This window comes from Pararge aegeria, chromosome 11, assembly GCF_905163445.1.
Source record: "Pararge aegeria chromosome 11, ilParAegt1.1, whole genome shotgun sequence".
Classification (NCBI taxonomy): Eukaryota; Metazoa; Arthropoda; class Insecta; order Lepidoptera; family Nymphalidae; genus Pararge; species Pararge aegeria.
In genome coordinates, this window is record NC_053190.1 from 18758906 (window position 1) to 18778381 (window position 19476).

General features: G+C 37.1%; 1 protein-coding gene across 1 annotated transcript; it reads left to right on the forward strand.

Moving 5' to 3' along the window:
• Positions 1-369: 369 nt before the first annotated feature.
• Positions 370-1826, forward strand: LOC120627521 (fork head domain transcription factor slp2-like). The gene has a single exon (XM_039895525.1). The coding sequence runs from the start codon at positions 432-434 to the stop codon at positions 1395-1397; it is 966 nt and encodes a 321-aa protein (XP_039751459.1). The 5' UTR covers positions 370-431; the 3' UTR covers positions 1398-1826.
• Positions 1827-19476: the final 17650 nt, after the last annotated feature.

The window sequence follows — 19476 nt, forward strand, 5'->3', positions numbered from 1 at the left end:
GATAAGAATACCTTCTCAGTCTGACAGATAACTGTTTTGCAGACTAAATTTATATGAATAGCACACTGCTTGAAAATATGTCGTCAGGAAATACTAAAAAGACGAAAACTTGAGTCAGTTCAGATAAAATAAAATGTAAGAGTAGAATCGTTGAATGCAACACGACGAGTGAAGCTCGAGGGGGCTTCGCGGGGGGGGACGCGGAGTGCGGGGGCCTTTTGGAACGAGGGGCGTGGCTTTATGTAGAGAAAAGCTCGGTTTGCGATTGGTCGATGAGCGCGCCCAAAGCTCCCAAGGCGGAGAGATTCCCGCGCCGTATAAATAGCCCCACCCGCCTCCGCGCCCGCCAGTCTGCTCGCCGCTCGCAGTCAGCGCACACGCGCAGCGCGTTTATTTGCTAATTGCTACTAGTGTTCACAAGTGTATCCATCATGGTGAAGTTCGAAGGAGACTTTAGTATAAACGCTATACTGATGAACCACGCGGCGGCGAAACCACCGCCTTCGCCGACCGCCTCGTCAACAGCTACCCCATCCGAAGCTGATCTCAGTGATTCGGAACTAGACGTCACGGGCACAGAACCCGTGGACTGCACCAAACCCAAAGAAGACGAAGATAAGAAGGACAAAAAGCACGAGAAGCCAGCGTACAGCTACAACGCGCTCATCATGATGGCGATCCGCAACAGCCCGGAGAAGCGCCTCACACTCAACGGTATCTACGAATACATCATGACCAACTTCCCCTACTACCGCGAAAACAGGCAGGGCTGGCAGAATTCCATCCGCCATAACTTGAGCTTGAACAAGTGTTTCGTGAAAGTGCCGCGACATTACGACGATCCGGGCAAAGGAAATTACTGGATGCTCGATGCGTCGGCAGAGGACGTCTTCATCGGCGGAACGACTGGCAAATTACGCCGCAGATCAGCACTAAACGGCCGCTCCAGGTTGGCCTGCTTCAAGCGACCATTGTTCCCTGGAGCACCCCTGACTGGACCGTATCCCCCTGCAACATATTCCCAACTGGTCGGGTTGTACTCCCAGCTGTTGTATCAAAGGTATGCGCCGATGCAAATGAAAACCCCGCCGGTAGCACCGAGCGCTGTGCACCCTGCTTTCAGAGAAATGGGCTACAGCGGACTGCCCTATTCCCCAGCCTTATATTCCCAGGAAAGGATACAAGGTGCTCCGTTCTTTGGGCAATCATTAATGCAGAGCTCTCAGCTAGGGCAGGCGGCAATGCTTGCGCAAACCTCCCCCTTATTGCCACCTTCGCCTCCAATGATGCACTCACCACCCACGTCCGGAGCCTCGAGCCCCGAGCTGCCGTCACCATCTCACCATCCTTTAACGCCGCACATTTACAAGCCTGTGACAGTTCTAACGCGGCAGTGACTCGGTGCACATTAAGTGACTTGGAAGTTAATCTCTAAGAGGCTGACACTTACGAGTGGGAACGTTCAATCTGTGATTTAGTTTTAGTTAGTCTAATATAGTTTAATACCAGTGTCGAGTATAAGGGATACTAAAGTTGGCTGTCCATTATAGATGAGCGGAGATGAAAAGGTGAGTTAGGAAAAGCTCAACCAAAAAGCTGGCTGTCCACCAGAGTTACTCACATGTTCTTGGTTGAGTTTTTCCTAGCTCATCATTGGTATCTCTCATAATATCTCTGGTGGAAAGCTAACTTTGAGAATTAAGTGGTTTTAAGTAATCTCTTTGCAATATAGTAGTTATATTGTTGTTCCCTGTAGCATTCCGCTATTGTTTGTTGATGTAATATTCTATTATTGTAAATATCTCCAAAGTTGTATATTTATTGAACTATTAGGATTAAGATAAGAGATGTAAACGAATAAACAAAAAATATTTCTCCTTTAAACATTTCTTTTAATTTATTAATACCCGATTATAGTATACTATAATCCAGATATGAGCCAGACTAGCTGATCTAGCCTGGCTCCGCCTGTTTATGTCTGATGAACTACTTGTCCAACCCAAATAAGTAACTTCTCTGAGAGACGCTCCGTCTATTAATGAAACTTTAATATCCGAATCCGAAGATAAGTGGGGTTACAAGATAAACTCTTTGAAACAGACGGACAAAATAGTTTTTGATACCTACCTATTTAAATGTAGTGATAGAGAATACGGGGATAATACTGGGAGGCTAATTTGCAACGCTTTACTTACCTACTGGCGCAGAAGTCGGTAAAGATAATAAATAATGTAGACGAAGAATATTTACTGATATATATTGAATCGTAGTAGTTAGTTACAAGTAGTGTTATGAAGTGACAATAGTGGCATAAAGTACAGAGGTTTAGATTAATCATATATAAATATAAATTCCTTCACGAATGTATCACGTTCATATAATAATTGAATTAATATACAATTATTTCCTTATAAGCTAAGCACTTTTAACATTCAAACATTTGAGCTCGGGTTTGCTTGCCAAAAATACGAAGAAAATGAGAAATTAAAGCAGACTAAGAATTGAAAAATGGCTTAGCGTGTAAATATTACTTGATATTAGGTGCTTTAATTACTTTAATTTTACAACGAAAACATTAAATAATTACACAATTATTCTACTAATGATAACATACCTAATTAGAAACAGCAACTATATTAGTTTTATAAATCTTGACGCAAGTTTATATTTATTTATAAACTGCAAAAAGAATAGAGTGATGTGTTAAAAAAGTATAACAAAAGAGTTGATGAAGCTTAGGCCTAAATGATATTTATTAAACATACATGTAGGTACATATTTAATTTAATATTAATTCATATCTAAAGATAACTCAGCAACTATTTCAATAATGAGAGTATAAGAAAATAGGAACTACTTATTTAGTTTTTGTCAAATCTTTCCCTAAATTATACTTACCCATTTTTTTGTAGATTTGGATTTAATTACTTCACTAGCTGACCCGTGCAACTTCGTTTGCACCAAATCGGTAACTACCGGAAAACAGAAATAAAATGGCATTTTCTAAAAATGAATCCTAGATAGATCGATTAATCGCCCCCGAAACCCCCTGTATACTTAATTTCATGAAAATCGTTGGAGCCGACTCCGAGATTCCAATTATATATATATACAAGAATTGCTCGTTTCAAGATATAAGATATAGTGGAAATTATAAATTAGGGTTTAAAAATAATATATAAGGAGCCTTAATTGTAAAAAATTGGTACTTGATAGGTTCTTTAACTTTACCTTTAGAATTTACTGAACTTTAGAATTTACTAATTACTGATACGGTTAAAATTAAGTGATATTTGCATATCGTCTGCGAAAGGTCCTTTGTGGGGTTGAGTATATGCTTTTACAACATCATTCCTAAGGTAATTCTTGACCTACTAATAGATACATAAATTTAAAAAACGTGTAAAAACAGATCTAAAACAGCGAGGTTACTATACATTTGATGAATTTCTTAATGACAAGGAAGATTAGAAGCAGCCAGCTTCGCTCCCATCTCCCGCAAGATAGAAAAATGATTGTAAATGTTGATGTTTGAGCAACTCCTGAGTAGAATCCGAACCGGTGGTAGAGTTACTACAAACATATATAGGTACCTACTTGACGTTTCAAAAGTGCTTATAAAGTAGGCCTACTGGAAATAAATGAATTTTGAATTTGAATTTCAGTATCCTATGTTTATTCATAAATATTAAAGACGTATAAGAAACTCTCTCGTCATATGTAGGCTATTACGGCATTCGTTAAGATGAAATATTAGTGGGTAGATTAACAGGTAAGTTACTGAATTAAGTAAGTTATGAACTTCTTTAGTTCCTATGTTTAATTGGAGAATAATTATTTAAATTATTTGTATTCATGCATAAAATAGCCTAAGTTTTTTTACATAAAGATAATTGTAAACTAAAGGTGCCTACCAATGATTTTAGAAGAAGCCTATAGATAACAAACTCAGCAGGGTATTATTTATATGATCACCATCTGCACGATGTCACTTAAAACAATTTACTCCTATTTAACGTTTCTTTATGTAAAAATATATTTTTTGACTGAAAATGTTACAGTCAAACTTATAACTAAATTAAAATTTAACTGAAACTTTTTACCATACGAGATTCAAATCACATTCTGAGAGGAGGCCCGGGCCTCATAGTGGGCCAGTAATTGGTTGTTACGAAGAAGATTCAAATCATAGCTGTGTGCCAAGAACGCTTGCTGCATATAAGTTTCGAACCGGATATCTGAAAAAACGTAAATTTTATCTATCCAGAAGTGCCTAGATTTTTGGATGGCTATGGCATAGCCACTAGCCAGATTATTTTTCAGTTTCGCGTTAGTATGTACCACTTGCTTTATAATAAAACATGTTTTCTTATAATGGCTTATTTTAAAAATATGCCAACATATATTAACATTGTTACATTTTAAAAATATCATAGTAAAGTAGTTAAAGTAAGATGTAGGTAGGTACCTACTGTTAGCTTTTAATTAACATATTCAAAACTTAAAAATATGCTGTTTGAAAAAACCTAGGTACTAAATTATAAAGTAATACTTGGGTACCGGATACTGAAAAAATAATATACATATAAATAATAATATAATATAGATCTAAAGCTAATAGATATATTGGCTTTTAATTTATTGCTTCTTTTATGCAGCCTGGCGATTTATAGGTAAGTAAACAAAAATAACAGTAAAGTTTTTAATTCCGAAAAGTTTCAAAACCATAATCTCTTCCCATTAAATTAGGTAAGTACCTTCTAGAGAAAACAATAATGTTTAAGTAGAGGGTTTATCAAAATAATATAATTGTGCTTTTCGAGCTTTTAGAGAATATAATAATAGCATAATCGGATTGTGGTATGTATGTTGAACGTAAATACGTAGATAATTAGCTACTTATCTAAGATCCTTCTTAGGTAGGATTGCTTGGTTAATATGACAATGTAAAGAATGTTTGACAATGTCCCTGTTGCAGTAGTGGGTACTGTAGTCCGATAATTGGGAGGTTCCGGGTTCAATACCTGGCAGGTGCAATTTAGAAATCTATATTTTCGAAATTTTCTCTGGGTTGGGAGGTTTCCGTATTGGTTAGGTACCAACATTCCATTCCCATATTTCCCCTTCTGGGGAACGAACCCGAGACTTCCGCTTATAAGACACGCTCATCACTGCCCCACGTAGGTAATAAAAAAAAACTTGTTTATATTATAACTAGTAATTCAGAGATAGATTTGAGTCACCTTACAACACGTTACTTCTACAGTTCGTCCGGTCGTCTCAATCTACAAATGATTCTATTTTAAGGAGTGACCTACGTTGATATCGCTACCTAGGTTTTATTGGATAGAATTGCAACTGTACGTAACTTTTATCTCATCGAAAAGAAGACCTCAACAATTATTTTTTGTAAAGTCAACATTTACTGAGGATGCTTCGCTGTCGGAGCGAAACGCGGAGCGTACATTGCTACGATCTGTTTGTGGAGTATAAAGATTAAAAAATTATAAATTACACCATAAAGATTCTCCTGATTTTCGAAAAGAATAGCAAATTAAGTTTATTTTTATATTATATAACATGGAATTCCGCAAAGTAATGCCTGCTTCGTACATCTCCGGACGAGCTTCATCACGAAATCTCGCTCTCTTTTTTTATTACTTGTATAATGTAAAATCTTTTTACAACTTTTTAGTGTAAGTTTGGTTTGAAAATTGTTAAGAAATGAAAAAAAACAGACCGACTCGGGATTGGTTTCTATTTATTATATCGTTCTTATTTTTTTACATTTTAAAGACACTAAAATGTAATGAAAAGATTATTTACACACATTATAAGATAAGTTCAAAGAAACCTACATACCTAGTACTTTTGGTTTCAAGGAAGATATTTTACGCACAACGTTAGGTTAACTTGTAATAACAACAAAGACACCGGGAGTTATCTTTGCATCGTTCGAGTCCATGAAGGACTGAAGTGTATCAATAATGCAGTCGTATTTATATCAAAATACTCACCAACTTTACGTCATGAACATTGGTTGTTTGTTTGTCGGAATTTATAGTTATTAAAAGTTTGTTTATTTACCCACTTTATAAAATTACTGTAAAACTTGTATATCAAGGCGTACCACTAGTTACCTACTTACTTGATGTCGACAATATCTATTTTTTTTTATGTCTATCAATCGTCAAGCAAATGCCCACCGCTACCCGTTACGGACAAAACATTTAATTCGCGGCCGACGGGGACAGCGATGTGTTAAAACTCATCTTAGACCCATCTATCACTGCTGTCGGGGGCCAAGTTGGGAGCTCATAGCGATACTTGCTCCGCCCGCGTGTTGTTATTTATAGCTACGTGTCTTTACTAATATGCTACTTTATTTTTTTACTATAAGCTGGTTTGGCTGCAGTCTCAACTAGTAGTAAATGACGATGTAGTTTGAGATAGTAGCGAGGGGGCTTTAAACTTAAGTATTACGTCTTAAGTTATGATATTTGATACACAATAATATGTTCAACTGTCAACAGTGTTCTTATAGCGTACATAGATTTAAATCGTTAATATGCTAGATATAAGCATTTTTCTCTTTGTAAACTTTTATTAAAAATATTACTTAGGCAGAATGTAAAAAGCACTCGCAAGGCTTCGGCTTTGATTTCGTGGAGACGGAGTTCGGGCCTCGGCACGCACCACTAACTTTTCGGAGTTATGTGCGTTTTTAATTGAAGCAATTGAAATATATCTTTCTTTAAACGGTAACTGAAAGCTTCGTGAGGAAACCTAGATACCTGAGTGTTCTCCATAACGTTCTCGAAGGCGTGTGAATTTGACCAAGCCGCACTTGACTAGACAACGGCCTAAATCCTTCTCAGTTTTAGAGGAGACCCGAGATTTGTTGTACCTATTCCATGATCTAGACACTTATTTACTACTAATCTAATCAAATACTACTAAATCTACTACTTAATTCCAAATGTTATAATAATAATAATAATAATAATAATTCTTTATTTTCAGGCAATAGTCCCATAGAAAAGGTTTGTTTTATAGTACAATAAAAACAATAATAATAAATAAAGCGAATGCAGAAGTCCTTACGGGCTTTACAGCTTGAAAGGTAGACTTGTAACTATTGTGTACAACGCTCTCAGATCTAGAAACTTTACGTATCTGTGCAAAAAAAATCACGTCAAAACATAGCGCTTCGTACGATATGATACAACGACTACCAGGAGAGATGGTTTCTTAGGTTTCTTGAGAATCGGGAATATTTTCCTTTTATTTTCACTATGCAGTAAAAACCCTGCATTGAAGCAGCGAACGTGGTAAACCAGTGTTCCAATTCTCTTTTTCGTGTGAGCGAAGATTGTGTCCGGCAGTTGGAATGAAGATTACGATGATAATGAAATCGCTTTCTTATCTAACTTGAGGCACTCGGCTAGTAACAGTTCACCTGAGCACAAAGCAGTCACGACAACAAACAGACAATCATGCGCGGCTGTCAGTACAACCGATCATTAATCATCCATCATCAGAGACAGTTGGAGCCAACGTCTTGAGGATATCATGGAATTTGTTAAAAAAATATTTGTTTAACGTGCTCTTCCGTTAGTTTATAATTCCAAAATTTTACTCGATTAAATTATTTATGCTAAAACTAGGTGACGCTAACTGTAACCATATATCGGTGTGTAAACAAATTTGCGTTATTTTTTCGTTCTTCGTAATGCACTGTGTGACCCCTTTATATAATCGTTTCCATTATATTATAACCATCCATGAATAACCTACTAAAAACTGATATTCATTAGAAATATTTTATTGTAATTGTGAACGTTATAACGGGTATGTTGGTTCGATACACAGAACTCGCAGTCAATCACAGAAATTTTCAATTACAGTTACCACGCGTGGAAACTGTCGTGTGTTACGACAGTTTCCATGCGTGGTCACGACTCACGCCCGCGCCGGCCGCCTTTTGATTCTTTCTTTTCTCTTTCCTCACCACCGACGTAGTAGGTACGCCACTTTTTCACCGGCGTTTTTTATGGCGTTATACGTGCAATAAAGGGTTTCTTCTTCTTAATTTTATATTTACCTTATTTTATTACTTTTATTTATCTTACTAGGCTTCGCCACTAGATATATTATACAAGTTGTATATTATTTATTATCATTAGGGCTAAGAGTGTCCAGAAACAGGAAAACTACGGACACAGCGAGAGGTAATGTTTTCCTAAGGTAGCTGCTAGATGACTTCACGTTACGGATTTTATGGAACATAATATTTGTCTATTGTTGTGAAATTTTTATTAAACTAACATTAATCACTCACGGCGAACAGGCTCGCCTAACGCGATTGTCTGGAAGCCACCCCGAAGCTTCTATAAGACTGCAATACTAACGGATGTCTCCCATGGGAGCGCCTACCTGACTGAACACTCCCTCTTATGGAATTTTACATAGACTCCATAACATTAAATAGTGTTATGACTCGATATCTCATCGATTTAAATCAGCGGGTTAGAATTTAGGAGTTCTTAGGTACGAATCTTACAAGTTGTTGCTATATTGTCAACAGTCATTGCACAAGAGTTAATGGCAAAAGGTTATTTAATTGTTAGTGTAAAGTACCGCAATGGGATGTTCCAAGGCTTCAATAAGTTGTGGCGAAAATTATGACAAACCAACACATCGCCACAAAATAAGCGTAGCTTGTGTTATGGGTACTAAGATGACTTATGAATAATAAACATAAATACTTATCTATATTAATGATATTATATTTGTGGAGGCCCGTGTCCTGTAGTGGACCGGGAATGGGTTCATATAATGATGACTTATAATATACTAGTTGTTGCCCGCGACTTCGTCTGCGTTTGATTTTGTTTTTAAAGTATTCAGTATCGCTTAGCCTTAAGTGAGTATTGTAGTATATATATACATATAAATATAACATGTGACAAATAATTTTCAATAAAATAAAATTGCGACTATAATTAAAGATCTAAGATATCCTATCTCTTAAGTTGGACCAGACTGCTCACGGTGAGCCAATTTTATTTAAAATCGGTTAAGTAGTTTAAGTGTCCATCGCGGACAAACATCGTGACAGGAGATTTATATATATTAAGATAGGTACACATATAAACATCCAGACACTGAAAAACTTACCCACTGCGCTGCGGCCGTCAATCTGCCATTAATGTAGGTAATGTTATTAGATAACACATTATTACGTTATGTATTCAAGACAATTTTTACTCGTGGTGAAGCGCGTTGTCCACCACGCTGGCCCTGTTCGGATTGGTGGGCTTCACATGCCTATGAGAACGTTATGGAGAACTCTAAGGCATGCAGGTTTCCTCACAGTTCCTTCACCGTTTAAGCGCTTAAAACGCACCTAACTAAGAAAAGATTGCGAAATCTAGTTCAAGTATTAGTATTTAGTTATTAGTATGTTTTTTTTTTTAATATGCACAACCTGCAGTCTGTTATCCTTTTGATTTCCTTATCCTGAGGCTGCCTGGAAGAGATCGCTATAAGGCCACCTTTTGTATAATGCTTCTGTCTATGTTTTTTTTTAAATAGAATAAATAAATAAAAGTTGGAAGACTGATGAGATGGGATGCGAACTCGGCGGCCGGAAAATAAAACTGAAGTCTTAACCACTAGGTTATCACCGGATTTACTTTTATACTTTGAAATATTCGAGGGCAAAGCCGTTGGAAAGATATAGTGGTTACACCGATTTGTGTTTAGCATCAAATTAGTGAGGTATGCGTATTGGACTAGTTACGCAATGCATGCTGTAAAAAATTTGATTGTATGATAATTTCACTTTTTTAAATACACTTCCATATGTATTTATTGACCTGCGGAGCAAGTTTGGGTGTAAATAGATTACATCAAACCGTTCTATTGCGTTTAATACCAATTAGACCAACCATTTTACCAAAAGTTTTTTACCTGGAAAATTATCGTTTTTTTTTATTCTTCCACAAATTAGCCATTGCTCGTGGTAATTAATGATTCAGTGACGTGCATACAGGGTATGCACAAAGCGATCAGATGATATAAAATTTAAAATATCTCCAGTACGGTTTATAAAAAACATAACGATAGGCATTGTAAGAGTTACGAAAGCCTACCCTAAACTTTTACCTATAACTTGCACTGCAGATTTTCTATTATACATGTGCATACCGCACGGGGTATGCAGATGATATCTTAGCTATCTCTAGGTAGCGGGCTAACTATGTTGGCAGTATGGCAGTTATACTAAACCCCAAGTTCTTATCGATTTAAACATGGCACCGTTTCGGAACGCTTAATCTCATGACGGCACGTCTTTGTCGGTGGAGTAATAACTGGTAAGGTCCCCCAAGACCGAATCAGAGAAAATTCAGAAACAAAATACCTAAGTTGCTATGCTGCTGGCTGGTTGGGGCTGGCTGGGGCTCGCTCCCGGGACTTCCCACTGAAAGTTTGAAGCGCTTACCACTGCGCCGGGAGGTCTAGAAAAATAAATGTTATAGGTAGATTTACACGTGCTTTTTTCATTCGATATTTACTATGCCATGTAAAACAAACAGCTCTTGACACTGTATTGAAACATGGCGCCATTACCAGATTCAACTTTCAACTTCTCAATAAACAACTTAATAGAAAGTTTATCATAAAAGGGCGTTGAATAAATAAAACTTCTACCTCTTCTTTGTTTAATGGAAAAGGTATTGTTTATTGCAATACTATTAATACATTTTAAATTAATCGCATTAAAAACTTATAATTAGAACTTAATCATTAATATTTAAATATTCTGACAGCTTAAACCCATCTCGATTCCTATTCACATTTATCAGAGGATTATAGTGTGTTTAATATTAAAAAATTTGTGCTATTTTTAGCAGTTTGTTGTTATCAAGTGATATATGTTGTTTTGTATTATCGAATAATATGTATATCTTTCTACATCTAGAATAACGAATTGATTGTGATTTTAGAAAACAACTTTATTTACCAAGCTTCAATCAATAAGTGCATCATTGTTACTAGCTTCCCAGTTTGTTTATTACTAAATACTTGGTTACAAAGACACTGTAACGACAAAGACGTGCCGCCAAGCTTTTAAGCGTTCTGGTACGATGTCGAGTAGAAGCCATATAACAATAAGAATAACTATTATTGGCATACCTCTAATAAGTTAGCCCGCTACAATCCTAGACTGCATCATTACTAACAGCTAAGGCCTTACGTCTAGTGGAGTAAACAATAAATTTTAAAACATACTAAGTAGATCACAGAAAACTTAATATGATCCCATGTAAGCTGAGTGATAAGGTATGGAAGTCAAGGGCAAAACGTACCTATACCTTCATTTACATACTTCCATTTTTTTACTTTTTAAACTTTTACTTAAATAAGCTTTTACTAAGATGATTGCATGCATTCTAAGATGGTCTCGACCGAGCCAAAGAAACTGTAAAATAATAATTCCCAAATCGTCCCTTACTCCCGGAACCTACTAGGTTTATAATGAATTATTTACAATGAATTGAATTTAATGTGATTTAGCAAAACGTGCGTAGAGAAAGTAATTGGGAGATTTTTAAATTGCATCACACAGATGTGTCCGTTTATCGCGAATAATAGCTACACATAATGTTATTGCATGGACTTCAGGAAAGTGCATAGTAATGCCTGCATGGATTCCCAATTTTTTTTTTCTGAATTTCGGTAAAGGTAATACAACCACCTCTATTTTATGGATTCGGCTACCATACAAAAATACTAATCTATGAGTTATAGACATGATTGACATGTTGCCATTAATCAATAATAATTAGACTCTAATCCGACGGGTTTGCAAATATACTGACATTTCAAGGACTTAGTTTTTGTCCATTTTGGATTTGAAACATTTATTTATTTAGAACAGTTTGAAATAAAATTATAAATATAACCTAAAATAAAATAATTTAAAAACTAAATAAAATCTAAAACGTCCTCGAAACCACCGCAGCGAGGCACAGTTCCTAAGATGCTGGCAGCATTGCCCCTTTGGATGGCCAAACTAATTCGTTGGCCAAGGTAACTGCCCGCTCTAGGATCACCGGTAGACTCGATAACCCTTTTCGATAATTCTTTGAAAAGGGCTCTTGCCTCCGGACCCCACGGTCCCAAAGTCTCTACTCCAAAAGGCACAAAAATGAAGCTGCTATCCAGGTTTTGAAAAAGTTTTCTATTTGAAACTACAAACAAGCCAGTCTATTTGACATTTGGAAAACATTATTTACAAAATAAAAAAAAAGAGTAGAAAGCTTCTATGGTCAACAAAACTCCTATAGTTTCGACAAGGCCGTCTATATGTCCGTTTGTCCGCCCAACGAGAATCATAGTACAAGAGTAGTAATCTTTTTTAGATAGAGCTCATACGGGAATTTACTCCCGCCATGCTTATTTCTACCGCAAAGAAACATGCTGGTTTCCGGTCTGAAGGGCGTGGATGCCGATGTAATAACTTGAACATGCAGGTTTTTCACCTACGTCTTAGGTTGCGGCATTTCGCAGGACGCGTTCTTTGCATGCTCCGCGAAGTGTTGCATTGATTATAGGCAAGGGTTTTCCACGTACCATTTGTAACTTAACTAAACTTGCGTGCGACCAATCACAATATTCTTGCTGGAACGCGTGTTTCGTGTGATTTGCCCGTTGGCTGCAAACTAGGCAGTTAAGGCGAAAATTTGGTCTTGCCTTAATATTATCTCCGATTCCGTTAGCTCTGACATCAACCGACATATTAACCTTTTCTGTGTAAGAAATAGAAGGTTTATATGGATATGCATCCTCATCAACCCTATGCTAGTCCACTAGGGGTACGCAAAATCTCCTATCAGAATCAAAAGAGTTGCTAGCTGTCGACCACGCTGGCCAAATGCAGATTGGTAGACTACACACGATTTTGGGATCGTTATGGAGATGCTCAGGAATGCAGATTACCTCACGATGTTTTCCTTCACTGTAAAAGCAATATCTGATTGCATGAAGTAAACTTGAGCGGTGACAGCGCAGTGGGTAGGAGGTCGACTTCACTTTCGGGGGGCCGAGTACGAATCCCTGCACGCACCTCTAACTTTTCTAAGTTATGTGCGTTTTAAGTAATTATAATATCACTTGTTTCAACGGTGAGGGAAAACACCGTGAGGAAACCTGCATGCCTTAGAGTTCTACATAAAGTTCTCAAAGGTATGATATAGTCCACCGCGTTGTAGATTACGGCCCCCCCTTCTCATTGTGGGAGGAGACCCGTGCCCTGTAATGGGCCACTAATGGGTCGATACGATGATGATGAAGAAAACTTGTACATAACTCTGGAAAGTTAGAGTAGCTTCTCCATCACGCTTGAACACGCATTGAACTCGGTCAATCCGACATGGAGGCCGAAGCTGTAACCACTAGGTTATCACCTATTATGTTATTAATTGAGAACTATCCTTGATATAGGTAAAATGTCGTAATTCTCTCGGTGCTTAAACTAAATCATTTGTGAGGGAAACACGAGCGTTCGGCTATTAATTAGCGATTAAAGAAATCGATCGCAGCAATTAAGGAGTCGAAGATCTACGTGACTTGTAACACGCTGCACCATTGCAATCAAAACAAACGATTTGGTCTAATGGCGCCCATTCTGATGCAATTAACGCACACGCACACACTGGCGACGTGTCGCGCCACATCATCATCAATATCATCTTATCACTTCATTACCGGCCTCCAACAGGGCACGAGTCTCCTTACAGAATGTAAAGGTGGTAAAGCCGTAGTCCACCACGCCACCCTTTTGCAGATTGATATGGACTCTACACACCTTTGCGAACATTTTGGAGAACTCTCAAACTCTCTTTTCGTTCACCGTTGAAGCAAGAGATAATCTAATTGCTTAAAACGCACATAACTTAGAAAAATTAGAGGTGCTTACTGGGATTCGAACTCGGCCCCCTAAAATGATGTTCAAGTCCTACCCACTGGGCTATCACCGCTTGCGATATAAAGACGGTAAATCCCATTTCATTTTTCTTCTTTCAGTGCCCACTAACAGACGTTGGCAACCATTACATAGCAGGCTATATGTTGTTTGGCACAGCTACACGTAACAACGATCGGGTAGTTTTCGCGGATCAACCGTAAAGGGTGGTAACTAGCAGTGGCGTGCATAGAGGGTATGCACAGGGTATGCAGATGATATAAAATGATGAAAATCACCAGTACGAGTTATAAATACTTAAGGGTAGGCTTTTTATATCTCTTACAAAGCTTATCCTTAAGTTTTTTATAACTCGCACTAGAGATTTCTTCATTTAATATCAGCTGCATACCCTGTGCATAACCTCTATGCACGCCACTGGTAACTAGCCACGGCCGAAGCCTCCTAACAGATTTTTTTTTTAAAAGGACAGTTTATATATAACTGATAACCCTTGACGCCCCTAAAATAAAGATCAGTTATAATTCTCATTCATAACATCTTTAATTTTATACTGGTGTAAGGTATACGTAAAATTAAAAAAGAGACAATAAGTTCAGAAACAAAAAGTCGCAAATGTAACCGGTCGATTATGGAACAAGTTTCCAATTTACGCGATGCCCTAATTGAATGTGAATTAAAGTATCAACAATATTTTGATTAATACGCATTGTGGCTGGCAGGAAGTCCAACAGAATGCAGCCTCAATTATTTTGCAATTAAGTAAAATTACAACGAGAATCCAATAATCGCGCGAAGATCTTAAAGCGGTCAGTTAGGTACTAAAAATCAATGACTTCATTAGATGATATATCGGAAAAAATGTATGTTTTGTTATCTTTTTATCTTAGATGTTAAAGTAACCCTAAGTAGGTTACACCTGATAATTTGCCATACACACTACTTTCATCTCTCGGAAGACAGAGAAATCATTGTAAAATTCTGATCTTAGAAAAGAGCTCTTACTGCTGGGTTTTTGCCGGTTTCTTCTCTGTAGAATCTGCATTCTGAAACGGTGGTACAGTCACTACAAACAGATGGAATTGACTTTTTAAAAGTGATTTTTGTTTTTTTATACTCTTATGCACTTAAAGTTAGCTTACTTTTTACATTGTTAGTTTACAAGGTTAGCAAACTTTCAAAAAATACTATAGAAACATATAAAATGAATGTTCTGGTTGCCATTTTGACATGTAGGCTCGCAAAAGTATCGATTTAAGAACCACCTGTATAAATAACTATATTTGTTTATTCCCTATCCAATATTAGTGAATAAATAAGTAAATACTGGAAATTGTCGGTTTAAAAACTAAAAAGTTCGATATTTTGCGGAATTGGTTGTGTAATGTAAATTAAAATTTATGAAATTACATTTAAGTATTTTTTTTGTCTGTTTTCTTATATATAAGATGCTCTATGGAACCGTTCGAAAAAAAAATCCTATCCTATTTTACTAATACTATAGATGCGAAAAGGATTTGTAGGGATGGATATTTGTTACTCTTCCACGCAAAAAGTACTGAACGGATTTTGGTAAAACTTTACAGCAATGTAAGTTTTACATCAGAATAGCACATAGGCTATAATTTATAAGATATTGTGTGAATTAGTCCAAATATATCAAGGTTTAAGTAACTTTGACAAAAAATTGTCACCTGAGAGCTATCCAGGTGCGTTATAAAAACTAGTACAGCGAGGCTAAAATACTGTGTAGTGGGATTGTTTCTTTTAGCTGAATTTCACTTATTACTTACAAGCTATCAGAAATTCTACGCAGATGATTGTGGGCATTTGCTTTATAACCTTACTTGTACAAGTTATAATAGCAAGATCTAAAACCAATACACAAATTTTATTTAGTTGTGACTCATATTTCTGACTCTCCGTGCTACTTGACGTGGTCTTTTCCAGTCCCTAATCTCTTATCAATTAATCGTATCGATGTTACCATAAGCTCAGTGATATGTCGGGTGGTAAATTTATTACAAACAGAAAAGCCTCTACGTTCTTTCCGAGATATAGAAATTTAATGCAGACGAAGTCGCATTCGCAGCTACTCGTAGTAGTCAATAACGTTTTGGATATATGATATAATACATTCCACACCTGTATTCTTAGCAAATACTAAACGGATTAACTATTTTGTTATATACACGCTTTTTGTGAAATTGTTTGAACAGATGTTCTTAAACGTGGCCTTCATAGAATTTTTTTCAAAAAAAATCGGCATCGCACCTACATCAGTTAGTTAAAACGTGACACTGTTGTGTGGTTACTCAAAACTAGATGCAGTCTCTTTTCGAGAAGCTTTCCATATATATGTATGTATATATATATTTATATACATATAATATATACATCGACAATAAATCGCCATCTAGCTCTTGTGTTATGGGTATTATCGTTGAATTGATTTATTGTTTCTACTCTTCTCCTACATCTTTCTACTCTTTTCTACTTATCTTCTTTTCATTGCATGTCATGTTTTTTTAGTATAGTCAAGTTATAGTAATAATTAAGCGGTGATAGCCTAGTGGGTAGCACTTCGACTTCACTTTCGGGTTCGAATCGCAAATCGTGTAAAAACGCATCTAGTACAGCGAGGTTACTATACATTTGATGAATTCCTCAATGACAAGGTAGAATGGAAGCAGCCAGCCTCGCTCTCATCTCCCGCAAGATAGCAAAATGATTGTAAATGTTGATGTTGGAAAAGAGCAACTACTGAGTTTCTTGCCGGCTCTTCTCGGTAGAATCTGCTTTCCGAACCGGTGGTAGAGTCACACAAACATGCATACTTGACGTTTCAAAAGTGCTTATATTAGGCCTACTTGAAATAAATGAATTTTGAATTTTGAATTTTTTTGAATTTTGAATTTTGAATCTCAACTTACCTCTCACTTTAAGTTATGTGCGTTTTAATTACTAAAATATCACCCGCTTTGACGGTGAAGGAAAACATCGCGAGGAAACCTGCAAGCCTGAGAGTTCTATAATGTTTTCTAAGGCTTGTAATCTGGGCCCTTACCCCATCTCATTGTGGGAGGAGATACATGCCCTGTAGTGGGCCGGTAATTGTATAATTAGATTGATGCCCACCTAATAGTATGTCGCCAAAGGGCTACTTCATATGTCCGTTTGTAGTGACTCTACCATCCGTTAGGCGTCTCGAAATATGAATGCTGTATAGAACAAGTAATATTGGGCAAGAGCATTCAACTAGTGGAAATAACAGAGCTAATAATAATTATCTTTAAACAATCAATTTCGCGGGGGACAAAGTTCACTAAGCTACCAAATCTAATTACTTTATCTAGGACTTAGATATCGATCATATAAAATACTACATTATTTTGTTTTTCTGTGTATCTCATAATCGTAAGTGTATTAGATAAGATATAAAATGTTTAAAAATAGAAGCTCAAAAATACACACATATATATACCTAATGTATTTTATTTACATAATCAATTAGTAGAGCGTAGTCAAGGTAGAAAGTGGCGATAGCCTAGTGGTAAAGGCTTCAGTTTCACTTTCGGGGTGCCGAGTTCGAATCCCAGCAGCACCTCTAACTTTTCTAAGTTATTGTGCGTTTTAAGTACCCTGCATGCCTGAGAGTTCTACATAATGTACCCTCTACGTTACGTTAAGTAGAAGGTACGGTTTGGTGTGGAGTATAAGGATTGAAGAATTTATATATTACACCATACAGATTCTCCTGCTTTTCGCGGAATATAGAAAATTAAGCTTAATTTTGCATAATACACTTTAGTAGTGTTTCTCGAACAGGCGGTTAGTCACCTCATTCCATTATGCAGTTGACAGTTATTAGTTTACCTGTAATGCTCTGAACGTTTTTCCCCGGATATGAATGCGTGAGGCGTTTCCCACGTGCATTGTGTTTTTGAACACAATGCACTTCATGTTAATAAATAATAAATAAATAAACATACTACACATATCGTCATCTGACCCAAAGTGAGCGCAGCCTGTGCTATGGGTATGGGTGCTGATGAATATTTTTATGAATACACATAAATACTCACAAAAACCTAGCCACTAAAAACATTAATGTCAAAGACACAAACATTTTTTCAGCTATGGGAATGAAACCCAAAGCGTTGGACTCAGAAAGCAGAGTCGCTGCCCACTGCGCCAATCGGCCGTCAACAATGTGAGTAGTAGCGAGGAACTACTTAGTGATTTTCACATTGTCATGTTTGTGAAAAATAATGAGAAGCTAAGCTTAAGATCAGGGTTCTCTACGTATATTATGAAAATTAAGCTTAACTTGCTTTAATAAAATTTAACAGCAGGAGAATCTGTATGGTGTAATTTATAATTACTTCAATCCTTATACTCCACACCACGTTCTCTGCGTTCTCTACGTTCTTAATTCTGTGATGAGACGTATAGGTCGTCCTCTTTCAACGGCACGTAAATGTGTGGCCAGGATGTGTATGCAGGTCGCAAAGCATCTAGAATGGATGCGCCTTGAAGCAATACAGTTACATAACGCCCACGGCCCCCGCGCGTTTAGTGTTATGTTTGTCGCGGCAACCAGCGGGCGTTGCGTCACCGCGTAAGTGTACACAACACGGGCAATTGTTGTCGTTCCTTTACTTTGTGTGCCGCGCTGCCCAAAGTGTACGCCGATTTATACGTTGACACATCCATTTTTTTATTCCACTACAAGTTAAGTACTACCGCCATGTTTAGTTTTGATGACCTCCCTTGCGCAACGGTGAACGCAGTGAATTTAAGCAGGGGTTTCCGGGTTAGATTACCGGCAGGAGCAATTCTGGAATTTAATTTTTCTGACTTTTCTCTGGTCTGGTGGGAGGCTGTGGCCGTGGCTAGTTACCACCCTACCGACAAAGACGTGCCGCTAAGTTATTAATGTTCCGGTGCGATGCCGCGTAGAAACCGATTAGGGGTATGACTACAATACTCCCTACCAAGTCAGCCCGCTACCATCTTAGACTGCATCATCACTTACCACCAGCTGAGATTGGGCAGTAAAGGGCTGTAATGGAATTAAAAAAAAGGCAGCATTGTTACAATGCTAAATCTCTTAATGACTAGGATCACGTTCTGTTTTCATATTTTACTAGATAGGAAAACGATTGTTAGATTGCGAATTGGTAATCTTCAAAAAGAGCAACTGCTGAGTTTCTTGCCGGCTTCTTCTCACTAAAGTCTGCTTTTCGAACAGGTGGTAGAGTCACTACAAACAGACATACTTGACGTTTTAATAGTGCTTATAAAGTTCTGTTTTCACTTAATATAGGAACCAGAGAAAAATAAATGTGCCACGAACTCTTATGTGATGTCTTACAACGTTAGGCGCCGTTTAAAGTTACAACACTAATTCAGCGTATAGTAGGTACGTTTGGTCGTACCTATAGTTTAGGGGACTCTTAAACTGAAACTTGTCAGATGAA